The sequence below is a fragment of the Patagioenas fasciata genome, chromosome 10, assembly GCF_037038585.1.
Source record: "Patagioenas fasciata isolate bPatFas1 chromosome 10, bPatFas1.hap1, whole genome shotgun sequence".
Lineage (NCBI taxonomy): Eukaryota > Metazoa > Chordata > Aves > Columbiformes > Columbidae > Patagioenas > Patagioenas fasciata.
The window spans coordinates 185564-211545 of record NC_092529.1 but is presented as its reverse complement, the minus strand read 5'-3'; the positions used below and the strand labels follow the sequence as shown (position 1 = coordinate 211545).

At 48.2% G+C, this 25982-nt stretch overlaps 3 protein-coding genes across 5 annotated transcripts in view; 2 read left to right on the top strand and 1 right to left on the bottom strand.

The window, feature by feature from the left end:
• LOC139828743 (uncharacterized) overlaps positions 1-25982 on the top strand; it is a 130385-nt gene that overhangs the window by 51187 nt on the left and 53216 nt on the right. The gene's annotated exons all lie outside the window — the stretch shown is intronic.
• FGD5 (FYVE, RhoGEF and PH domain containing 5) overlaps positions 1-25982 on the bottom strand; it is an 83063-nt gene that overhangs the window by 42598 nt on the left and 14483 nt on the right. For all 3 annotated transcript variants that reach the window (XM_071812878.1, XM_065845767.2, XM_065845766.2), the window contains exon 3: positions 7533-7662. In XM_071812878.1, coding sequence (XP_071668979.1) covers positions 7533-7662 — 130 coding nt within the window. The remainder of the gene's footprint in view (positions 1-7532; positions 7663-25982) is intronic.
• LOC136105872 (dynactin subunit 2-like) overlaps positions 17676-25982 on the top strand; it is a 78196-nt gene continuing 69889 nt past the window's right edge. Inside the window, exon 1 of the mRNA XM_065845776.2 lies at positions 17676-17796. The gene's annotated coding sequence lies outside the window, so the exon portion shown is untranslated. The remainder of the gene's footprint in view (positions 17797-25982) is intronic.

Here is a 25982-nt window from a genome sequence, read left to right as displayed (position 1 = left end):
GTAACATCAAATGAAACATAATCGAAGCAGTTTCACTGCCCAACATCCGTAAATTGATGTGATGGGACAGAAGTTATATTTTTAAGATTATTCTAGTTTTAATAGTTAAGACATTCATTACAAAAGCAAGGAGTTCAGCACTGCCGGTCTCAGAGGAGCCAGGGCCGGTCGCAGCGCGTTGCAGGCCGGTATCAGCGCTGGCTCGAGCCACGAGGAAACCAAGGACCCCTTGCTGCTCTGAGAGTTTTCACCATGGGGAGAATTATGATCTGATCAATAGTGAGGATGAGTGAAAAAGTCCTTGAACCCTGATGATGCGTTAAATGAATGAGGCTCCCTGTATAGAAAACAAACAGTGTCACGGTGATGGTTTTTTCATCTTTAGTATATTTCTGTGTACTTTTTTCGGGAGGCATCTGAAGATTGCAAGAGCCAAAGGAAAAACGGAGTGAAGGATTTGTCAGTCCCAGATGTCTAATCCCTCTCTCCTTTAGCACCAGGAGGCTGAGGGTACGTCCCCTAGTGCCTTGTTCCTTCTGGCTGGTGGGTGCCAAAGAGCATGCTTTGAATCACTTGCTTTGGGGAACTCATAGGGTGCACTAGAAAGATCTTATGTGTTTTCCTTCATTTCACTTTCCCGCTGGGAGCAAATATTTGGCTGCCCCTTCCCCGCTGTTCCGCTTTGGGAACAGCTCTTGAGGATCGTGCTGTGCCTGCTTGTGCCAGCTGCTTTGGGCACACGCTAGAGGCACCGAGTTTTCCAGCGAAGGGGGTGTCTGTGGGTCACCTGGCCCAGGACAGGCCTGTCCCCGCGGGCCCGGCCGCCGGCTCCGGCACACGGTGCTCGTGGTTAACGTGTCTGAGCGAGGGACCGAGCGCAGGGACGCCGGTGTCACACGGCCTCTGGCGAGTTTGACACTGTGTCTCTAGGCGTTGCCTGTCTTGTGTTATTTAATTGCTGTTTGTTTAACCAGGAAATGAACTCTGAGGTTGACGACAGTGTCCAGAGTCAGACTTCTGGGAACAGGAGATGGAGAGGATGCCGGTCTCAAGCATCAAGCTCCTGAAACAAAGTCTGAGTGACTGTTACGATGCCCCTTTTCGGTGACGCGCCCTGCCGCAGCCCGGCCCGTGCCCAGCCTGGGACGCGGTTCGTGCCCAGCTCCCGGCTCCGGAGCCGCGCTCCCGGCCTCGCTGCGCAGCCACGGCGGCCGCGCGGGGACCCCGGCTTCTGCTCCACGGGGCGCTCGTGTTGCATAGCCTCATCACCCCGTCCCCCCAGAACCAAATGCTTAGTAAAATGCTTGCTATTCACAGTATAAAATTGCAATATGTAACTGAAATATCACCCAGTTCTCTCCACTTTGAAAAACATGCTGGGGTCAGGAAGGTCGCAAGCACAAAAGCACTTTAACCAGGTTAGAAGCTTGTGCAGTTGCCACGGCTCAGCTGATCAGCATAACTTGCAAAGCAGAGGTGATACTGTGCAATCATTTCTCTATTGGCTAATGAACCAAACCCTATAGCTCTCCTCCAAAGGGATATCAAGTTTACTGATGGAAAACTAAGACCTAGAGATGACTCGTGACTTGCTCAGAGTTTCTCCTCCTCCAATAGCTGATGTTTCCCATGTATAATGAAGGAAACCACCACCAGAAACCTTTTGTTTAGAACAATAAAGATCTGAAAGCCTGCAGGTCTTTACAGAGCAGACGTGTGAGCACAGCTGAAGTTAAGTGCTAGTCTTACGTAGTTCAAACTGAGAAACTTTAGGTTTCGTGTCCCTTTTGTGCCTTCAGATAGAACAAATTTTTGGGCTGAAGAGGGGAAAGGAGTGGCCACTGGAGAGAGGTGGCTAACGGCCATGGCGAGTGTGCCGATGTGGCTCTTGGTGCAGGACTCCGCTCTGTGTGGCAGTGTTCCCATTGGTGTGGGGATGTCACTTGTATGCTCTGGCTTTGTCCTGAGCAATGCCGGGGCGCCAGACGCGGGCCCTAACAGGCTGTGCTTTGGTCAGACGGTACTTTGGTGGCAGTGCCGTCACTGTCCTCGGAGCACGGGCTCAGCTCTCGGTCATGCTGACCCAGCTGTTGGCAGAACCTCGGTCAGAACCAGACTCGTCTCCTGATCCAGCTTAAAAAACCTTGGGGCTGGAGGTGAATCTGCCTCCGTGGGGTTGGAATGGGACTGTGTGGACTAAGAGCAGCATAAGTCATCACAAAACGATTCGCTAGAACTGGAGCATGAGCACTGTGCAAGCCACTGCTCTGGAGTACTGAGGAGGAACCTTTGCGCTTCAGAAGCTGGGTAACTAGGCCAGACCTAGGAGCAGCAGCTCCGCTCTGGTGTGTGCCGCTGGCCTGCCGCGCTGACACCGACAGGCTGCCTCTCTCTGCGTTTTCCTACGCGTGTGTCTCATTTCACAACCACCCCAGGGCAGGCATGTTGTACCGGGATGGTCCCCAGCACAAGAGCTTTACTGTCCCAGACCGTGAGCTCCAGGCTCTGGGCTGAGTGACTTCACAAGGGCCCTTCTGTAACCGCGGTGAACCAGCAGCAGCGATAGGGCTGTCACAGTGCTGTCAGCAGGGAACTGTGCGGAACAAGTGACATTTTCAGGCTGGCTCTGTGAATCAGTGAGAGAAAAGCAAACGTAGTTCACACCTCCTGTCTCCCAGGCTCCTTCCTTGAAGAGCCAGACTGCTGCTCTCCTGGGGATCTGTGTTGTTATATAAATCAAGAGCTGTCCCTTGAAAGGCATCTGAATTTGGTGCTCAAGGCACACAAATCCGCCATTCCCAACCCCAGCACGTCTCAGTTTTGTCTGTGTGTGTGCATGCCTCTGTGTTTTAGTGTGTGAAGGTTAAAGGTTTGCAAAACAGCGTGATTAATGGGATCTGGAAACCAAGCCCACCCAGTGGAAATGGATAAGGAGCAGCAAAGGCAGTTTGATGTCCTGTGCTATGCGACAGCGGCTGCCCTGCATGTTGAGAGGCCTTTGTGCCAGAGCCTGATGCTCCTGTTGCGTTGGGCGCAGGTCCCCTCCGTCTGCCCTGCTGGGCTGCTGTCCCCCTTTTTTGGGACCAGCAGAAGGGTGAGCGCCTCACCCAGTGCCGCCTGCTGTCAAGTGCGGCATCGGGATCGGTTCCGTCTGAGCGCCCGGCAGCCCGGGGTCAGGGCTTGGACTTGATGACCTTAAAGGTCTCTTTCAACCAAAATGATTCTGTGATTCTGTGAAGTTCCCCTTCACACCACCAGGTAATGGCAATGCGCACCCGCCAGTCAGGCCAGGATTACATATATTAAACCTGAAGTCCTAAATGATGAGCCAGAATGCTTTGGTTTTTCATTGGGATAAAATTCAGCCACATTCGGTCTGAATTCCCTTTTGTGCCATTTTGCTCTACATGCTCTTCACCTCGCTACAAAACTTTTACATTTTTCTAGCAGGGTAAGATCACATCTCATATGCTGGCTGTATACAGTTGCTTGTAACATATTGGTGGTTTTAGACCAAACTCAACAGTATTTGCGTGCAGATCGGTTTACTTTTAGATTTCCCATACTGTTAGCTGTGTTCTGGATGAAAGAAATGTACTTATGTTCCAGCTATGGCTTTATTACTTTTCCTAGGACTTGTATTTATTTATTTCCTGAGTGCTTCATAGACTAGAATCCTTACAGGTATTCACCCAGATCAATCACATTATTTTCTTATTATTCTCCTGAGATTCCCTTCAGTTCTTCATATCAAACTCCCTCCTGCGTTTACAGACAGGTTACAGAGAGTGTTTTTAATTGTTCCTCTGCCTAGTGGCTTAATGTCGGGTTTGCCGTATGTCATTCTGAACTATAACAGAGTTCTTAAAACAGCTGCTGTTGCTCCAATATTCCCAGCACCCGCTTACCCAGCCACTGCGCTGGCCTGCGGGGGAACGCTCACCCCTTGCCACTGTGGTGCAAACTGTGCAGTGCATCTCAGTCCACTGCCTTCCGCTGAGTACCTGAGTTGTTTTAAGCCCTGTAACTTCATTTGACCAGCACACCTTTAGCTTGTGTGTGACACAGTCTGGATCAACGGTGTGATGCGAATAGCTTGTGAAGCCCTGTCCAAGGCAGCACGTCTTGCAGTGTTGATACAGGACCGTCTGCATGGCTTTCTGCAAGATACCGGAGAAACGAATTCTTAAATTGGCGGATGGATTCCTGCCCCTGCCTGGCCCCACAGAACCCGAAACCTGTGCTCCATCTCAGCGTGTTTCCTCAGAAAGTGCCCACACCGCCGTGGAGCCTGTGCTGTGGTTTGGGGCCGTTAGCACCGGGCGGGCAGGCGGACGTTCCTGCGCTGTCCCCGCCGCGAATGCCTTGGCAGGCTTGGTGTTCCAGCGTGAGCACAAGGGCTCGTGCCCGCCTTGCTGCCTGCCCTGCCAGCCTGACCGCAAATCTGCATCAGAAGGTTTTTTCTCTTCTCTGGATCCATTCCTCCCTGCTGGGTCCTTATCTCCAGACAGACAGCTAGGTGTGGTAAAACAGCTGTCCTCAGTTCCGCAGCAGCTGGAGGTTGTAGGAAGTTAGCGATGAAAGGGATCAACTGGACAGTAGATCCAGTCTTAACAAGTACCTATGAAAAAGGAACCGTCTGGAGAATCTCGCTTGAAGATTCTGACGTGGAAGTCGAGGCACAAGCTGCAGAGGGGCAGCTGGTGATCGCCCCCTTCCTCAAGCTACCGAGGCAACTCGAAAACCCAGATCAGAATCAACAACGGGTGAAACCTACCAGCAAGTGCTGATTTCAGTCCACTTCAAACCATGGAGCTGAGCTTCTCCAAAGCAGACCTTCCAGATTATATTGTCTCTATTGCTGATCTTCTTATATAGCTGGAACATCTGAGACTGCTACAAAAACTGGGTTCTGCCCAAGGGGACTCAGTTTGAAGTTGGTGTCTAGTCAAAGCTGAACCATTAAGCTCATTTCCCCTTTAATTCCTTTAATGCTCGTTAGCTGGGTGGGTCAAAAATGGATTTGTCACAAAGTTCAGGTTTGAATCCAGCTCAATGATGAGAGGAAAAATCTGGGGTTCCACATTCTGGACTTTGTCTCCTACCTCTGAACCTTCACTCACTCGGCAAATGCTCAAAGTCCTTATTTGATTTGATACGAGATTTTTGTTCCTAACTGGAATCCCTAATTCCTTTGTTTTTTCTCTGTAGGCAGCTCAGGTGCCATCATATAACCTTGAGAGCCCAGTGCAGAAAAGCCATGTGTCACCTGCTGATAAATTGGGAGCGATTTAATTAAATGAACATATATAAAAGACACATGAATGCGAGATGGGCCAGGAGCTCTTCTGAATTAGCTTAGCAGGAGAAAACTGAGAGTGAATCTGCACTGGTAGTGGAAGTGAAGGGCATTGCTTTTTATCATACAGCCAAGTAGAAGCACAAAGGTTAAGAAAACTTACAGCATTCCCTGCCTCTGAGTTTTCTAGGCTATCATATGCCAGCAGACTGAAGAGAAGGAAATAAAGTGCTTATTTAACCAGAAACAATGAATTTTCACAGTTAGTTTTATACAGAATAATCAAAACCACCAGGTGAGTTCTAATGGCAAATGCGAAGCTTCTCAGGGCCTGAGGTACCCCGGGAATAAAGGCCAAACTTCAAAACCCACCTCATGTCCTACATCTTTATACCTGCCCCATTCCAGACAGGTTTTTAGTGATAAAAACTCCTGTCACGGAACAGAGGTGAAAGCCCCTCTTTGTTTGCTCTTTAAAATAGAGCTGATAATGTGAAGAATACCTCAACACACATTACTGGCTACGATTCAGGTTGTTTACAGAACAGGGGTTCCAACAGGCCTTAAGCATTTCTCCCCGCTCCTGTGAATCTGGTCCCCAGGAGAGCAGGATCTCAAGGGAGACGAGCTGTTGAAGCAATACCAGGAAAAATGTGTATAAAGCTAATTTTTAAAATTATATTTACTTATAGAAATGAGCCTTAACAAGAAACCTCAGAGGAAAAAAGTCTGCTGTGAACTGGAAGTCTCGGGATTCTCCAGCAAACAGGTTGGGAGAAAGCGGGTGAGAAAAACCAGAAGACGACAGCTAAATAAATGGCACCCTTCGTGCCAGAACCCGGCACCGCCGGCTCCCCGGGGACACGGGGTCACGCCGTGTTGGGCTGCGGCTCCGCGCAGCGGGGCTGCCCAGGAGAGGAGCGCCCTCGCTAGGCGGCCTCTGCCTGCCCGGGTCCCGGGTCTCCTGTGACAGACCGGGTCCTGGGGACAGCGGGACACGTGGGCTTTCACAGGATGGTTCCCAGAGCACCCCGAGTTTGTCAAAGTGACGCCTGCCCTCCTGATGCTACAACAACAGACATGCCAGGGTGTCTCGGTGCCACTTCTCTAGGTCTTTTCTCGGTCCCACAAACAAGCACAAGCCTCGGGCTTGGCTTACTAAGGAACTGGCTTGTCCAGAGATAAAATCATTGCAGCTGCAACCTCTTTCTAGAGGCTGTAGGTAGACATAGCCAGTGCAGTGTTCGCATGCATCTCCCTTGTGAACTCACGTCACAGCTCTGCTGTCACTGCCCCCCTGGCATCGCAACTGAGAGAAGCTGGGAAACATGACCGGCTCAGGTGACGCTCTGGGGTATGCTCAGAAATGCCAGTGCTCAGTCAGCTCACTCCTAGAACTGAAAAGTGTTTTTTCATTTAACAGGGAATGTCAGAAATGTAAAGTCTTTTCCCTTTCCAAAACAGTGTGAAAACAAGCAATCAAAACCAGCAGAATGTTCAGCAGAACATTCCCGCTCGTTGTCGCGTTCCAAATGGAATATGCAGTGGGAGCTGGTACTCAGACACACAACGCTAGATCGTTAGGCTTATATTAGGTTTTAAGAACACATGAAAAAATTATGTGAAAAACAAAGATAAATTTGTGCCTACAACTGCATAGTGTCTCATTTCTTTAACAACTGCGCTGTTAGTCAGGTTACTAGAGGTCAAAACAGCCTTGTGTAGTCTTAAGCTGTGATCACATTTCTGTGGTCTTCTCCATAACTTAAGAGCTCTTTTATTCATCAGAAATCAGTAAAATAAACCCAAACATGGGTGTATTTTCCCATGATGAAAGAATTTTGAAATGGCAGAGACCTATTAGATAACTTACTCCTTCTCCCAGCCAATGCAGAACTGGTCCAAATAATGTACTTGTCATTGTTTTACTCAGTGTAGTTTTAAAATTCTGAAGATTGCAGCTAAATCCTCCTGAGCGAGACATTTTTGCTGACATTCGGGTCAGGCCTTTCCTGCTGGCTCCACTGTCCACCTCAGGACTGCAGTTCTTTGGCTTTGCCACGTGCTACGGGGGTAAATTGTTGCTGGTGAACTGGGGGAGTAAAGGACTGATGGCTCTGACATTTCTAAATGAGCACCACGCAAAGCGCAGAGACAGCTGAGAATCCAGGTTCTCTGCAAACTGTTTATCCCTCTCCGGGTTTCGCGCGTTCCCCATCGTCAGCCCCTTTACCTTGTTGCCGAGGCTGGGGTCAGCCGGGCCGCCCTCCTCATCTTCGGAACTCTTCTGCTCCTCGTCCGAGGTGACGAGCTCGCTGGGTACGGCAGAGAGCGGGCACACCTTGTAGGGCTCGGTGTAGGCGCTGCGGGGAGAGGGAACAGCTGGCTGACGGTGGCTGGCGCGGCCGCGCCGCCCCCAGAGAGCCCCGGGCCCCGCGCTGCGCGGGCAGCGTTCCCCGCGCCCTGGGCGTTGCTGCCAGGCTCAACAGCGAACGCTCAGGCAAGTGGAAGGATCTGAAAAGAGCAGCAGGGAGGTAACTGAACTCAAAGTACCCCAAAGTGCCGATGTTCTGGCTCATTCTGGAACAAAACGTTGGTACTTAGCTGCAACAAAAACTGCTTTGCTCCTCCTTAATCAACCCTTCAAAATCATGGAATAACATCATTCTAACATCTCAGTGCTCATTAAAAATGGAAGTTAGATATTGTAACAACGTTTTTTTTCTGGGAAAACATCAAAAGCATGAGAAAAGTATAAATGCAATAGCAGTGGCATCAATTGAAGCACAAGATACTCAGATCCCAGAATCCTTGAGCTGTTTCAAGGAAATGTGAATTCGGGCCCAGGAGCCCCGAGAGAGCCGTGCGATAGAGCACTGGATCTGCTGTGGGACACAGGCCAGGGGCTTCCCAGCATTTGCTTTCAGATTTTTTTAAATTTCAATTGCCAGTGATTACAAAACGTCCACAAAGCAGGACCAGAGGTGGGTTCTGCAGGTGGTGCTGCCCTTTGCCTTAGAAAGGTGTCCTTACTGCTGATCTGAATGTGCCTATCTCCAAATACTGCACCTTTGTAAACCTTGCTGATTTGGAGGCAGGCTTCCAAATGTTGTTACTGCACAGGTGCTCACAGGCTCTATGCAGGTCGCCCCTTCATTTTGTCTTTTATGTGAAATAGGTGAAGATCTTGGTGTCTTACTACATCATGCCTCTTAATATTTAATAATTCTAAAATCTCTGAACTTCATCCAATTATCCATTAGCATTATCCAATTTACTAACCATTTTAGCACCCGTTTTTACTACCAGCCAATTTTAGTACCGTTCTTTCAGTGCAACGCAAGACTCGATATTCCAGCACTGGCAAGACAAGTGCCAAGTACAACAGTGGTAACACCCATCGCTTCCCACCTGACTACGGTGTGTTTACACTCAAGGATCATATTCGTGGTTTTGGCCACAGCACCATTCTGTGAGTTTACACACAGCGTATGCACCACGGTGGCCCCGGGCCTTTCACATTTCGAGGGGCAGGTTCCAGCGCCCAGCCAACGCTCTGCTGCCTGGAGAAACCAACTCTGGCGGCCCACCAGCTCAGTCTGTGACGGGGGCCTGGCTTACTCTGTGTCTATGGTTTTTTCAGTTCTCATTTCCTTTGAAACATTACTAATTTGCTTTTTCATTTCTGCCTCATCTCTATATTTTGCTTTGATCTCCCACTTGGGGATCCCAGATGTGAACAAATCCAAAGCTTCAAAGGGAATGCTGGAGTGGCAGGAGGCTGGGCAAGGATGGGTTAATGGGGGGCACCGACCAGACTGCTCTTCCTTTGCAAAGGAAGCTCCCTGCAGATCTGCGCTCAGCTCCCGGCTGCAGACGGGGCTCCGCGTCCCAGCGGCGCGGCCCTCGCGCGGTCCCAGGCTGGCGCGGGGCCGGGGCAGCGCTCGGCCCCATTGTCTGCTCTTGTTTATTGTTAGTGTCTGCAGTTCTCCGGCGTGGGCGGCATCACCACGCTTCCGAAACCCTGCCCAGCTACAGCAACAAAGGGGCCTCCGCGCAGTGAGGGCAGGAGCGGCAGATAACGGGAGCAGCTCTGGAGGCTTATTAATAGTTCAGCCAGTCTCTCTCCTTACTTGCACAGCCTTTCTGCAATTTGTTTGCCCCAGCAGACATGAAATTAAGTCCCTCCCTCCTTCCCTCTCTCTCTCTCTTATAAATGACTGCATTATGTTAATGTAAGAACACATTATAATTTGGGAAGAATGCTTCAGTATATTAGTCTGGTAATCATTATGAATGGCATTATTAAAGGCTCATCCAGCAGCAAAACTTGCAATATTGCTGGACTGTTGCACGGGCCTCATTTGTAGTAGGCCTGCAGTCCAGCGGCGCTGGCTTGTGTTTAAAGAGGGGTCCCAGACTGCTGCGGCCCTCGCTTGCACACGCCATGGGCGCCACCATGTTCGTGTCGCCCTCTCCCTCCTGCCCTTCTCCAGCAGCACTCGGGCCTCCACGGCCTTTCGGTCGTTGGGAATGCACAGAAATGAACGCACACAAACTGAGATAGAAATTGCTTTTTGTGAGAGGATACAGAAACACTGAATTAAAACAACAACTGCTGTACTTGAGAAGCAGCTCCATTTCAGGAATTGTGTGATCTTTGCCTATGTAACACGCTCTTAAACGAGACGATGAACATGGGTGTTCATCAGCTACAGCAGTTTTCCCTTCCTCAGGGACAAAAAGGATCCTGGCGCTTTGTGTGACTTACATGGGAAATCTAAGCGCGTGTAACATGACATCGTGCCAGACTCATTACCCTGAACTACACTAGCAACAAGGCTATGATTTTCTGTAAACTTAACCATTATAATTATAGTATAATTGATAATGAAATAATTATGCATATATAATATATGAGTCATAAATTTTCAAAACCTTGCATTTCTTTATTCTGTGAAATAATATTTGTATTTAGCTCATTAACAAATAAGCCAAATAAGCTTACTGCAAGTAATGAACTTTAATGCAATGGAAGATGCTGGTAACAGTGTGGGTGTGGCGAATAAGGGGAGAAACAGAGTTGGCAGTACCTCCATAGACATGGCCGTCCCCAACTCGTTCTCTTCCTTGTAGCAAAGGCACGGCTGGGTGAGAGCGGATTGCAGACACACGCTCTGCTGCTCCTCCAGAAATCGCTGTGATTGTTCCCAGCACAGCAAAGGACACAATGGGCCTTTGGGGATAGTTTAACCTTAAATTGACTGAATAAATGCAGGAGGAGCAGTGCAACAAACGCCTTTATTTAGCACCAGTTACACTAGAATTAGCAGAGCTGCTGAAAGGTGTGGGGCAGGGAGCAGCTGTATGGGTGCACTCCACGGGTTATCTGTGGACCTTCACCTTGGAACACATATTGCTGCAACTGGAGAAAAGTGCTCTGCAGTCTCTGGTCATCCTGCCCCTACAGTGATCTTTACATTGGACCTCAAAGGAAAAGGATCTGTGGATGAGGGGAGGATGAAGCCATCAAGGAGAGGGAAGCTGCACTGATCATTGTGATAGCACTCGTTCCTTTGTTAATAAAATCAAGACACGAGTCCTGCTACCTGTGATCCCTCCAGAGCACAGGCCGGGACGAGTCTGAGCACAGGTGGGACGCGTGTGGAGATGCACGGCAGGCGTGGGAGCTCACAGAACGCGATTCACACACTGACAAATACTGAGTTTTGTCTAGCTTGAATGTGCAGTTCTCAAAGAGATACTTGCCCTTCTTTTTATTCTACACTTATCCTTCGAATGGCTTTGCAATTTCTACCCCATTCCTCAGCAATAATCGTATCAATTCATTAGGAATTTTAGGAGTTAATCAGTCAGCATTGGTGAGATGTAAGAATTTAACTGGAGGTTTTCACAGTGACAAAAGTGCCCAGCCAAGATTATTATAATAAAGGTCTAGGAAGAGTGTGTATTTTCGTTTGTGTAACAACACAAAAGCCCTGGGCTGTAGGCTCATCCCTTGGCCACACACACGTCACCTCTTGTTTCCTTCTTAAAGTCACCAACCACCTCAAAAGAAAAGGAAAGAAAAAAGCTGAGTTTGTGGAAATCTAGGCTTGAGGCCTGTCCCTTCCGCTAGGTGATGTAAATCCCCTGTACCCGCAGCTTGCTTTCAACGAATCTGTACTTTAGGCACTGCATCCTGAAGACAGGCTCATAAATCTCACTTGCCTTCTGCTTCACGGCCTGTGCTCCCACAGTGATCATGACGGGAGAAGCAGAGTACTCCTCCCTGTAAGGTATTTATATAATGTATTCCTGCAGCTCTCAGTTATGCTTTATGGCACCTGTGGAGTACCCAACCTCTGCATCATGTGGCTCTTTGTACATCTGAAATGCAGCTGGCCAGGCTGTTAAGATGTGCTGGCAACGTTCCTTCAAGTGCCAGAGCAGTAGATGCATCACGGTGTCTCTAGGGTATGACCAGGTGTGCTGGGACAGACTTACAGTGTGTTTCTGCCTTGTAAGTGAACCTGCTCAGGCAGAGCGAGTGTGCTGGCAATCTGGTGGTCAGTCAAGAGCAATTCAGCATCCCCCTGAAGCAGTGAGCGTCTGCGCAGGGATCAGAGGTTCTGCAGCGCTGGTGCCACAGGGGTCCCCGTGTCATTCACGTGGGAGGCAGGGGCCAGCGGAGGCCGCTGTGACTGGGCCCATCGCCGGGCAGAGCAGGGGTGACGGGGCCAGTGAGGACACCCGTGTGAACCTCGTGTTGGGACAATCATACGAACCTACTGCGGTGATGGCAATTGGGAGAGGCAATGGGGTCCTGAATGGCCCTGTTTTGTTGAAATTGTTTATTTATTTTCTTGTATCTATTTGTAAATTGTTTTTTTAATTCATTCTGCAAAAGGAAGTCTCATTACTGAAGGAAATTAAAGTCCAAATGCATTTAAAGCCTATAAAAGGAACTGCCCATTAGTGCAATGTGTTTAGCCAGTCGGGTCCCCGTTACGGCAGATCATCAAGGCAGGCGTCGCAGCTGCAGTCTGGAAACGGCAGGAAAGGCAAGGTGTCTGCTAATAACATACGAAGCCTGACAAGGCAAGGTGACAGAGGGATAATCACATTTCATGCTCTGAGGCAGAAGCTGTTTGCTTCCTTGTGCCACAAATGCTTACATTTGAAGTTTGCTGTTTCTTGGATTGTTACGGTGCAGGATATAGGAGAGGGGAAGAGGACTTTTGGTCAGGTGCATAAGGCTCTTGCTCTGTTTTGAACAACTTTAGGGACAAAACTCTCCCAGGGTCAGCCACTGCCCCGGGAGGTGCTCACAGAACCACAGTGTTGGTGCAGGCGGTGCGGAGCACGCAGGGGCTTGGGCTCCAGCTCAGGGAATGTCCTCTGGGCCAGCCTGGGCCAGCATAAGCAGAGGAGGGACCAGACAAAGCCTGGCGGTGAGGTTTCACCAGCCGCGTCCCAGGCGTGCTTGGATGGATGGGCTGCTCCTGCTTTGAGGCACCTGCGCAGACCTGCACGGCCAACGCGTTTCAGGCTCAGCCCCGCGCACCGCAGGTGCCTGCGAGCACCACTGCGCTCCCAACCCTGCGCTTCGAACACTGGGAAAAACAAGGCAACAGTAAAAGGGGGACTGGAAACAAAACACGGCGTCCTTGGGCCTCCAACAAGTGGCACACCCCGCTGCAGGCACGGCGGGGGCCTCAGCCTTGTCCCGCATTTCCTGTAAACAGGGGACGCTTCCTCCCCAGAGCTGACCTGGCAATGAACTGGCCAGGGCTGACGCTCGGCGCGCCGCACCCAAGGCCCCGCCATGCCAGAAGGTACAATGGGGCGGCTGATAATACATAATAGGTTATTAAAGGCAGCTCTGCCCTTTATAGACTACTTCGAGCACATTATTTACATGGCATGTCAGGCACCACAGAGCTTTTACTTTCATTAAATCATTAGCTTCATGGGCACCCAGAACTCTTCTATCCAGCGGCACCAGCAGAGCTTGTCCGTAAGGCACCAGCACAGCTCTCAGGTCTTTTTCTTTCTCTTGCTAAATGCTGTTGCCAGCACCCTGTCATTCCTCATCTCTGGTAACCTTTTGCTGCGTTGAATCCTTGCAGTGCTTGGAAACCTGAACTGAGGGGGGCAAAATGAAGACCTGAGCGCTTGGCAGAGACGAAAGTCTCTGTTTTGTCTGTGAAACTCTTCTTCCTTCCCGGACCATGCAGGCCATACATCTGCACCATATTGAACTTTCCATAATGCACATGTCAAGGGACAGAACGTAACAAGGAAAACATGCACTAATTATCAGGATGGGTTTCAGGTGATTTGCTGAGCAACACCTAGTCACAGCACAAACGGCCTCTGACAGTGAGACCACCCAGCACTTTTGCCCTTCTCCTCTATAAAATGCTTATCTTCGTGACAGTCTGACTTAGGAATTCACCCTAATTTTGGAGGAGTCACTTCGTATTTATACTTGTGAACTTTGAGCAGAATAAGACCCTCTGATTTCACTCTGAACTAACCGTGAAACTTATTCCTCTCATGAATCAGTGACAGAATAAGCCCACCACCTAGGACTGCGTTAATAAGGAGCAGAAAAAGCTATCTCCTCTAAGAAGTGAGCTTCACTAGTCGGGGGGGCTATGAGAAGTGCACCTCTGTGGGGAGCAAACCCCGGCTGGGAGGCACAGCTGAGATCCCTGCCCTACCACGAATTCTTTGTTGCTGTCTTCGGATGTTTCTTAACTGCTTTGTGCTTTGGCTGTCCTTGTGCAAAGTGGTTAATCCCAGAGCAACGTCATGTTTAAAATACAGATAAGACTGAAGGCTTTGGAAACTGCAGATCCCTCCCAGAGTCTAAACCAGAACTGCTCTGGCCAGCTCCTTTGAGACACAGTTTTGCTCCCGTTCTTCCTCTCGTCTGTGAACTACAAGGGATTTCACTATTAAGGCAAAGAAGGGTGAGGACCCCCAGGATCATGCCCGTGTTTATTAAAGGCAAGGCACAGAGTAATGTTTACATTCTTGTAGCCAAGCTGAGATACAGAGATCTGCCTGGGGCCGTTGAACAGTCACGTTTGCGGGTGCTGCTGTTCTCTGCGGGGCTCTTGAGCTCCAGGCTCCCAGGCGCGTTCCAGCAGCCGGGCCGGCACGGCTCCTGAGGAGGGCGAGCACCGGAGGGCACCGACAGTGGACGATTTAGCAGTCTGAAGCTTAGAAATTTATTTCCAAGCCTTAGAAAACTGAAAATAAATTTTTCGGATATTCTAGAAATGAAGCAGAACTGTGTCCATTTTTGGCTGCCCTGAGACCAAAACCTGTGGGTATTTCTTTCTCTGTATGGCTGGTCTTTTAGGCACTGGGTTGTGAGAAACTTAGAATGTCAGCTCGCAGTGCTGACCGATTCAGTGTGATCTAGGATGAAAACCAGACCTGGGAGAAGCAGAGCTTGGGTTTTCTGTATCTTAGTCTATGGCATATGGGAGTTTCCCTTAAACTTTGTCAGAAAATATATATTGTTCACATAGAAGGCTTTTGTGAATTTTTCCCTTTTGGAAAATGTTCCAGCTTGCTCTATTTTCAGGTGCTAGACTGAATTACCAGGGCAGTCAAATCATAAACAGCTGCTCAGATCCTCAGCAGAGCAACCCATGTACCCCAAATGAGCACCTGGCACAGCATCACGTTCTCAGCCAGATTCCACTTACAGAGTCACGTTTCCGACTACAACACGTTTACCAGTGTTTTTCTGACTATGAGTTCTGGATCCAGTTAAAAGAAGATGATACATTTCACAGAGAGAAACTGTCTGATGACATGGCACATCTTGCTGATCGGAGATCGGGGTATGTTCCTGATTATTCTTCCTTTGTTTATTTTTGGCAGTGTAACCTAGCCATTAAAAGTTGGAACCAGAGTCTTTATGTTCTATTTTCGTTTTATTGCCAGTTCGTTATTCCATACTTGCCGTGGAAAATACTCATGGTAAGTTCAGCATAATGAGGACCATGCTGCCCTGCAGGACCCTCGAGACGGGAGGGGAGCTGTCGCTTCCCCGGCTGGCGGGATCCGCGGCTTTATCAGCAGCGCGCAGCCAGCTCTGGGAGCCGCCAGGGAAAGCGGCAGTGGAGCTGCCATCAGGAGGAAACCTGTCTAGATGACAATAGTTATATTCCCTATTTAAAACCAAACCAAAACAGAACCAGCTTCTGGAGTGAGACTTAACAAACTCCTCTCTTACCACCGTCAGCATTACTCCAGCTATTTGTGCTGCCAGAGCCACAAAGGAATCTGCACAGATTGTAGAACCTTTCTTGTTACTGACCAAAATGTCCTTCGCTCTGGAGGAGCATTTTCACAGGCAGTCAGCCCTGGATGAAATCTCCCCGCGCAGACTTTCTGAAGCAGTGGTGGTTTGTGCTAAATGTGCCTTGGCCTCACCATAAGATCCCCAACCTCATTTTGCTACTGTGAAACACAAGCTGAAAACCGGGCTCTCTGTTGCTTTCAGGCCAGCACTTGTTGGTCCTGTCACTTGTTTGTGGGCTGGGAAACACACTGAAAAATGCAATCATCTTTCTCCCGGATCACTATAACAGTGCTCCCTGGTGCGGGTGCTGCGAGGTTCAGGGACTTGGGCAGCGGGAGGCAGACGTGTCCGGAACGCTGCTCTGCCCCGCAAGGACCAGTCCCAAATTAAGCAGCGCCCAGTCACTTGCGTTTTAGAGTTCCTGAGCTCCCGCAAGCTGGATGTGCATCAATACCTCCCTATCGGAAGGGCAGGGAGCTTTGACAGCTTTTCCTTTCAGTTTTCAGAGAGATCTGAGGGCATACGAAAGGAATTGACACTACTAAGAAACCTCTTGTCTTCGCGGTCGTCCTTGCAGCAGGGATTGGATTCCCTTTGGGCTTGAAAGCACACATTGGATTTGAGACTCCACTACCCTGCAGCCTCATCAGGAAAACAGCGGAGCTCCTGGAGTTCGAGCCAACCAAGACCTTGTATCTGCCTTCTCTTTCCTGAAGTTTGGAGAAAATATGAAGTGAACTGAATTTTCTTGCGTTTCAGAGATTTGCCCAGTAGTTAGAGCAGAATGTTTTCAGGAGGAGAGAAATACAGCTTAACTGCCGAATGTAGGGCTGAATGGAAGTGCTCAGTGATTTTCTGTCTCTTACGCATCAGTTTCAGCTCCCAGGTTAAAATTAGAGCTGGCTGCAGTTCTGCTTGGCTGAGGCTTTTTTAATTGAAAAATCAAGCTTGGCATGATTAAAAATTGTGTAGATTTGTGACACTTGGCTGGGATTAATATGTTAATTAATTCTGCTCCCCCTGAATGCTCCTGGAAAATCAAAACCGTCTTAATTCTCCAAAAGTATGTTTTAGTTCAAAATTTACTTCAGTATCTATCTGTCTGTCTGTCTATCTATCTATCACTTGTTGGGAACTACAGAATTCCTTTACTTTTTTTCTTGGACTTTTCAGTTCAGCACGGGCATTTTATTTCTCTTGCAGCCAGTGAAGAAATGCTTTTCCCTAAAGCTGCAATCAAAGTAGCAGATCCATTGTTTGGCCCGTACAGTTTAAAACATGTCTTTACATTTAGGTCATCTTACTATATGTCACTCTCACTGTGGCTCTTTACCCTGGGCATATTCACTGTGGTGTGTTTTTATTTCACTGCCACTGTCTTTTTTTTAAGCCTGACAATATGAAAGCAGAAAGTGTAAAGATTCAGTTTTAGCTCATGCATTGTCCTTATCTATTTAAGGCCTGGCAGATTTGACTTCAAAGCTGCGTTGTACTGTACGCGGCCCATTCTGCAGGCACACGTGCCCAGAGAGACCCTTCCCAGGGTTCAGCTCCAGAGCTCGGGGGGCAGCTGACACCCCAAGAGCCTCACTGAGGAGCTGCCACCAGAAACACCGAGCCAGCTCCTCTTGAACAGGTGCACCTGCGGGCGCGGCCCATCAGGAGATGTAGGGGGTTAATACCCGAGGTTTCCATCCCAGTTTACTAAAGGTACTCAAGAGTAAGGACAAGCTAAGGACAAGCAAGGACAGGTGTTTGAGCTGTTTAACCTGCGGCAGCTGAGAGGGACTGGATGGGGAACCGGCCCAGCACCTGCCTCAGGCCGCCAGAGCCCTGCAGCTGCACCCCGGCGAGGCCTAGGGCTCTCAACGGGGCACCTGTGTGCCCGTTGTCACTGTCCTCACCGCGCACCGGGGCCCGTCCCGGGCACGGGGACCCTGCACGGGCACCCGGGGCAGGGGCGGCACCGCGGCCAACGGACAGGCTGCTCAGCCAATGGGGGGCCCGGGCCCAGAGAAGGTTCTGGGCCGGCAGCCGCCGCCGGTCCCCGCGGCCTGTGACCGGGGATCCCCCGCGTCTGCTGGGGCAACGGGGCCGGGACTGGAGCCTCTTCGAGACCAGGGAGCGGCGGAGGAGCCTTCCCCGGATGGAGCCGCCCCTGCTGCCGGTGAGTGGCTGTTTCTGCTGGGGGGATCCTGAGCAGCCCTTGTTCCCCGGCAGGGGGTTACTTGTGCCGGGCGCCCTGGGTGAGAGGCCTCTCCTTGTGAGGGAGGGTGCGCTGCGGGCCGTTGTTCTCGTGTGGTCCCACGCTGGTGATATTGCCGGTGGTACGTGGAACCTGCACTTTATTACATGTGGCTGGAGCGCTGGCGGATTTTGGGTTACCCCCTGGCTTACATTGATTTCTGTCGTTGGGTTTCAGTGTGTTGTTTGGTTTCGGCTCTGAATTGAAGCTGGCTTAAGCTTATTATTTGTCTGGTGTCGTTTCGGTGTGCTTCTGTGCCGAGGGCCTGTCCGAGCTTCCTTGGAGAGCAGGAGCCCGAGGCCGCCCGGCACTGCCTGGGCACCGGCACCGGGGGGATCGCTGGCCGGGGCTGAACCTGCTCCGGGCTTCTGGAGAACCGCGTCTGGTTAATCCAGCCGGCTGCTCAAGTGAAAGGTGGTTTTAAAGCTCTTTGGGAGGGGTCTTGGCAAAACAGGCAGTGCCTCTCAAATATGTTCTTCCATCTATGAACTCTAATTGGCCAATTAAGATTAAATTAATTGTTGTATGCCACTGAACAGCAAATCTTTGAGGTAGTTTTTGCATTAGCCCCCCCCCTTTGGGTCCTGTAAAAGAAAAATTCTTGTAGGATAATTTAAAATGCGCTGTATGTTATAAATAACTGCTGGATGGCACAACAAACAATAAACTACTGGGTTAGATTTGCATTTAAAATGCAATAAGATTCTGTTGTTTTTGTTACAAATCTAATCTAGAGATATGCGCCATATCATTGAGCAGCGGATTCTGGAAAGGCTGCAGAATTGTGATGTGCAGCCTTCCGTTCAATAAATCTCCTCAGTAAGGGTGGGGGCGGGGGAGAAGGCCGTGCGCTGAGCCCCCGTCGGCAGTGCGGGCCTGGCCGTTCGGCCCGCTGCGCTGTACCCGGCCGCAGTCTCCTCGCCCTGTCTGCAGTACGTGAGCGGTGCTAGGAATGCTTAAATCACACGCTTCTGTGCCCCATAAACGTGATCTAGGGTAACTCTGCAATACACAACAGACTCTCTACTTTCGTGTAACCTCACTGAAATGTATTTCTGGTTCATATCATGGAAACAGAGTGAACCAAGAAGTCTACCCAGGCTTATAAGCCCTCCGGGCATGAAGGTGGCCACTCTTCTGCTCTGTACTGTCATTTGATTAGAGAAGTAGCCATCAGAATGGAGTCCAGGTACTCATGACACCAACACCTACTGAGGACTTGGGGCCTCTCCCGGGAGGTGTGTTGGACCGTGATTCCTCATAAACATGGGCAGGTCGGGTCCAGTGCGTTGTGGCCGAGCAGTGGCAGCTGAGGCTGTTGTGGGTCCGTCTGCTGTGTGTGCAACGCAGAGCTGTGCAGGGAGCACGCTGCCCTCCCGAATACCTGTACTGCCCTCCTGACACCTGCGCTGGCGTGAACCGGGACAAACTGCTCGAGAGCGGGCACTGAGCTGCTGTAAGATTGATACCTAAATCTAGATGATGTGTTACAATCTCTTCGTCTTCAGTATCGAGATGACATTACTGGTGCTGTCCAGAGATACTTCTCAAAGGTGATTGTTTGAAAAGCTCAGCTATCAAAGTGCATTTAATTTTTCTGTCCTTGCCATGTTGGGAAAACAATTCCCCAGGCCTCTAAACCTGACGGTCCAAGACAAGCATGCCTTGTGCCCAGGCCTGAGCAGGGTTATCTCCATGGACTGCTCCTGTCTGTGAGCAGCTGGACATTCTGCACGAACCACTATCACCTTCTCACTCCCTGGGGCAATTCAGACAATTCTACAATAAACAGAAATAAAGACATGACTCATGTCAGAGATGGCTGGGGCTGTTGTCAAGGGTTTCAATAGGCTGTGCACAGCCTGAAGTCAGGGTATAGTACTGGGATCCCTTGCTCTGCGACAATCTTACAAAACTTTTTCAGGTTTATGCTGCAAAATGCAGCAGCTGCTGAAGGCTGCTGAGATTGTATTTTCCATCATGTTCACCAGATCACAAGTGAAAATGTCTCACTGTATCTAGGCACAATCTTCCCCTGTTACAGCATTTTCATGGGACTTTTTCCCATATACAAGATCCAGAGTGCAGCATGTGTTCCACATTGAGATTAAATACCCCTATGTATAGATTTATGTAAGTTTTAAAAGTTAATTTATGTTTCTTTTAAAAACCTCTCACAATACATATGATCACCATGTTTCTCCTTGGCTTAATAACTGTCAGCAGGTTCCATACAATAGACCCATACGCTGGCTGGCATGAGCTCTGCCATTCTCTAGCATGCAGATTATCTCCTCTTTTACTCCATGCACTTTTTCTTTCTCACCCATTTTCTTATATAGTCTTTTACAAACACACCTGTCTGTGGCTGCAGCACATAGGGCTAGTGATCACTGGTGGGAGGAAGGTTTTGCCTACTTAGCCTCTTATTAAAGGGTAAAAGTCTTCCAAGGAAAAGAATTGCAATGACATTCATTATAAAAAACAGCGATCTGCAAGGCCAGGCTCTAAGCCATCTCCTGTAAGATCCTTTAAAGTCTTTATTGATTCTCTGACTAATATTTAAATGAAAGCCAATTGTGAAGAGATTTCCTAGACTCTTCTAATATCCTTTACAGAAACCTTTTCCGCATTCTTACACTTGGAATGAGCTTAAATGTGTGAATGTGAAGTAGCAGTAGAACAGACAACCCTTTTAGAAACAGTTCTGGTTTCTTTTTCTAATGGGAGAGTAGAATTGGTTTATGAGCCACAATTATAGCTACATTTGCTTGAATGACAGAGAATATGTGAGGCCCACAGCCTCCTAACATGCTTCTCTCCAGAACTTTTTGGCAGTGAGGAAAGTACACAAAAGGCATTTGAAGGCAGATATTCCTATAGGCTTCAGCTGGATTGTGTTTGGGGCTTAACTCCGTGGTGTGGGTATTATTTGACCTACTTTAGAAGTTAAATTAAGTTGTTTCAAATATCTTCACTAATTGAAAGAAAAATAAAATGGAGTAGAGTGAGAATAAATTGATGAAGAAAATCTGATTTCTTCAGCTAATTTAAGCAAGTGAAGAGGTGGCATCTTCAGCTTCCCCCTGCTTTGATGGGTGCAGTTGCACGCAGGTTTAATTCACTCTGGACTTCATAGAACAGTCCTGAACATTTGCTCTGCCCTTGTCTGCGTTAGACTTTAAGGTTGCACCTCTCTGCTCTGAGCATTAAATAACAGCCCTGTAGGTTAACTGGCACCCTTCCTGAGCCTCAGGTCAGCAAGAACTTGTCTGACTTTTTTTTTAAACATGTTAGAGATGCAGATAAAGAGTGGAGCTGAAGTCCTCATCAGCCATTGATAAAGAGCTGATGGATTCTTTCAGTAGTTATTCTCAACTCTTATCAGGTGCATGTATTGACCTCAGGAGTGTTTCTCCCCGAGTAAGTGTCTCTGTGCTTGCTCGGACGTCTGTCCGTCAGCGCGGTGTCCGAGCTGCTCTGACGCGCGGCCGCTCGACAAACCCGGCAGTGTGGCCGTATCGTGTTTTCTAAGAGGCCTCTTCCTACTTGGAAACTTACTGGTCTTTTCTGTAAATTAAACAACTGTGAATTTCCTTGCGGTTATATAAATGACATTGATTTGTAATTACAACAATAGATATATTCCTGTGTATTTCTTTTACTATTTTTAATATACCAACACTGATTGTCCTTTCTTGGTTGTTGCTATTCCGTCGTATGAACTACTTACACTGAAGCTTCCATTACATAATTATCTCTATACTTTCACCTTATCCCTCATATGCTGTGCTTAGATACCACACTGTGCCTTTCTAAGAGTTGGTGATATAATCTTTTACAACATATGTGCTGCTAATTTGAAGGAGCAGGGAGAGCCAGGAGTGTGCTGTGTTGGAGGAAACTCGCTCAAATGGTTTAGATTTCACCTTAAGCTTAAAGGCATAGGAAGGTATGAGTGGCATATTATTCAGACCATTTTTAGGCAGAGAATTCATGTCCTATGACATGTATTACTCTCAGCTTTTGCTAGGGTTTTTTATGTGTGTGTTACGGAAGGGTAGGGGATAGGTGGTCATACTGACTGTCCTGGCTGCAGTACTGGAGCTGATCAGGGACTGGTGCTCCACAGGGAGCAGAGAAGATACAATCACTGAAGTGGCATAATTAGATAAAACAAAGGTTGGTGAAGCCAGTGGTAAGGCAAGGGGATAGCTAATTCATTGGAGGGGAAATAACAGGTCATCAACTGGATTTTTCTCCTTTTAAAGGACAGGGATTTGCATTCTCTATGGCATATCAACCATAGGCAGTTGTTACGTTGCTGTCTATACTACGGTTTTGCTATACATTTTGGAATTGGTCTGTGCTGATGCAGTCCTTGTGGTCTTGCGCGTACCCTGGCAGGAGCCCAGATGGACAGTGGCTGTGCCCAGGGGTTGCTCACAAAGCCTTTCACAGCTGTTCACCTGTGCAGCATCATCTGCAGGACTCGTACTTCACACGCTGGCACCGGGGTATCAGTCCCTAAGCACCCATGTGTTCCTGCTTCAGTCTGGCCAAATTAAAGGAAAGGTATTGCCTGCTTGACACTTAAACCATGTTTTTTTCCTGACTTTCTACTAAACACAATTTTTCTCCATATTCCTCTTGAAGAAGCAGATCCCTTGGGAATAGAACACATTTGCAAAGGAACAGCAGACTGAAGAGGGGATGATCTTTCTCGATTGTACTAAAGCTGAGAAACATCAGATGGGTGCTATATGTCTTGAAAAGCAGTGAAAAGTTAGAGCCTTGGGAGTAATTTACAGACTGCAATTCTAGAGATATATTGGAGTTACCATGAACCTTGGTGTGATTGCACAGGGCACTGGAATCCCCACACTGGCCCCCAAGAATTCGCCTGAGAGTCAAAGTCTGAGCAAGTCCTGCTGTTGGTTAAGTACAACAATCAGAAGGGTTCTTCTGGCGTGTATCGATCAACATTTTATATAGAGGGAGACAGGAATGTACAGGTAGCAGCAACATGGGCTTTCAGCTCTTTTCTTACAAATATTCAACATCACGGTGGGATTAGCTGTGGAACTATAGTTGTACTCCCTTTATTCCTTTTCCCTGTCTTCTTTCCTCTCTGGATTTTGAGCACTTAGCAGAAAGAAGGATTGAGACGTAGGAGAGCTGGTAAATCCAAACTATGGACTCAAGTAGAAAGCAAAAGGGGGAAAAGAAATTCTGAAAATATCCAACCTGTGCCGTCTTCCTGACCTTATGTAAACCCTGATAAAAGGCTCTCTTCCATCTCTCCTAAAAGCACTGGAAGTGATACTGTGGTAGATGATGAAATGAGTGTCTGAGGTATCTCTTTCCCATCCCCGTGGTGTTTATCATGCTGCCATACACATGGCTGCTGCTCTGGTGGTCAAGCTGGGTTAGTGGAGCTGTTCTTTAAGATGTCCCAGAATATTCTGACTGACTTTCACCTGCTGGAAGTTTAGCCAGTAGCTTTGGTGAAATGACTCTGAGCGCTGCTGGGGTGAAGATGATGCCGCAGGGTACAGTGCACGGTCCCACAGCTGGGCACAGCTGCCCTTTCAGCCTGAACAATTGGTTTCTGTTGCTTTGCACTTTGTCGTGCAGCCCTTCAGAGAGAAGGGGCTAGAAAGTGACTTTTCAGAAGCAAATGAAAATTTAGTCTGATTCAGGCTGTGTGAACTAGGGAAAGATATGGGCAATTTTGTCCAATTCCACTTATATCTCATTATTTCTACGCTGTGCAGAAGAGTAATGATGATGTATATTGTCATACACCCAGATCAGAGTTTAATTATTAATACCAGATAGCTAAATTTTGGGGATACACAATAACCGCCCTTCAGGGGGCAATACTCCCAGTTCTATTTTGGCAATGGTAATTCTAAGTTAAGATATATTTCATAGAACACTTCAGTTATTGGACTTTTTCTATGAACATGATTGCTTCTAATTAGAAATTATTGGTTTAAACCTGCTCCTTCCTTTTAAGCAAGAAGATTAAACAGTGAATCTTGTCGCCTGTCAGTTGCTGCGAGCCCCCCTGCCCTGCGTCTCCCCGGTCACACACGGTACTGGAGGTTCTCAGATTATTATAATTTTTTCTAGCCCTCTCTCATTCTGTTCTCTGAATTGTAATAAGAGAATTGTACTTGGCCATTCATCAAAAAATGTAGCAGTTGCTCATCAGATGCTAAATACCAGTGCTCTGCAGGTGAATGCACTGAGGAAAAGTTCAGAAGCTCTAGTCTCACGTATTGCAAGGGCATAATCTGCACACTTGTACTCTCAAATGGCTGAAATAAGCCTCAGGGTAAGAGCAGGCTGGAGTTCAAAGTAATTTTTATTCCTGTGTGGCTGCGGTAGAGCTGTGTTTGATAGGTGTTTGTATTAGCTTAAATCCATTGAGGGATATTCTAGGCAGAACTGCTTTAACAGGAAATAAAACATCCGTGTCCATCTGTCATGTATGCACGTGTAAATGGGTCATGTACATATACGATTTGCTTTGCTTTACAACAAGACCCTACGCAGTTTCTCCAAGTATGTTACACCACTGGATGTGTATTAACTGTTTACATTTCATCCAGCCTTTGCAGGCATGTCTGTCCAAAACATCCTGACAAACGCACAAATCACAGCTATCTCAGCAGCAGTGTACGTGTATTGCTGTCTGCCCGATGCTCTTCCCCTCCACCCAGCTCTCTCGATAAAGGGCTTGTTCAGGAGTCTTCATTTCTCCCCCAACAGCAAAACTGCATGCACAACAAGCAGCAGACTGAAAAATTATGTTCACGCCTTGACCTTGAGACTTCCTGAACCAGTTTGGATTGGCTCTCCCCTTGAAACAACAGGCTTCCACAGGAAGTTCATAAATGGGCCCAAGTCACAGCAATTGACGTAGTTTTAATATTTTTAACTTGGTTCTTCAAGAACTACCTAAAATGGGTGGCGTTTTGTGGACACAAAGAACTGGCCAGCTTGCCCAAGAGCCCACGTCAGCGTGCGGGGCACGAGACGCGACTGACAGGCTGTCAGGCCCTGCTGCCACTGGGCACCGCGCTGGGGACATGGCCCTCTGTGCCACCCTCTGTGCCACCCTCTGTGCCACCCTCTGTGCCACCCTCTGTGCCACCCTCTGTGCCACCCTCTGTGCCACCCTCTGTGCCACCCTCTGTGCCACCCTCTGTGCCACCGTGTCCCAGTGCCAGCACCACGGGGATCCCAGCTCTACAGGAGCCAAACCACGGGCCTGCGTCCCAGCCCCGGGCACGGTCGGGTCCGCAGCCTGAGCACTGATGCAGTCTCTCTCCCCATGTCTGACACACTGCCCCCGCCTCCCCTGATTCACCCGTTCTGGCCTCTCTCAGAAAGACAAAGCACTGTACTTCATTCCCATCTTAAAAATGGTTTGTAAGACTCTTTCAGAGGTGTTAAAGAAAAGTTCTTTTACTGCCCAAGTCTGAAATACCAGAAGTGGGATGGTTTGTTCCATTCACAGTGACGGGGAGAAGACCAGAAAAAAATAGTTGCAAAGAAAGGAGTATTAAATCTTTAGGAGGAGAATGATGGATGAAAATGGACATGAAAACCTTTTTAAGATGCTTGTCTTTTTCACAAAGATCTGACAAAATACAACTACATCAAAGACATTCATTTTCATTCATTTGCTTTGCACCTTGTTTTCAGGTAAACTGTTTAGCATGAACTTAATGGAAAACACTCTTCTTATTTACATCTCTGCACTCCACTGATGACATGCTATAATCTGACAGCAGATTCAAATGCAAAGGTCTTGAGTGCATTTCTCCTTTGTAACTATGAAAAGGACATTTTCTCGTTTGCAAATAATCTAATGCAATGGGATGAAAGATTGTTCTTAATGTTAGCAATGCATATTATTTCAGACAGAGCTATCTAATTAATTTGTAAATCATCAGGTCTGTCAAAGGGTCGTAATGCTAGGCTTTAAAGCAACTTAAGATTAATTGTTTAGTCCGATTAGTTTAATGATTTGGGATTTTCTGGTCCATACTTAACTGACATCATTTGAAAGATGAATCATACATATATACCGT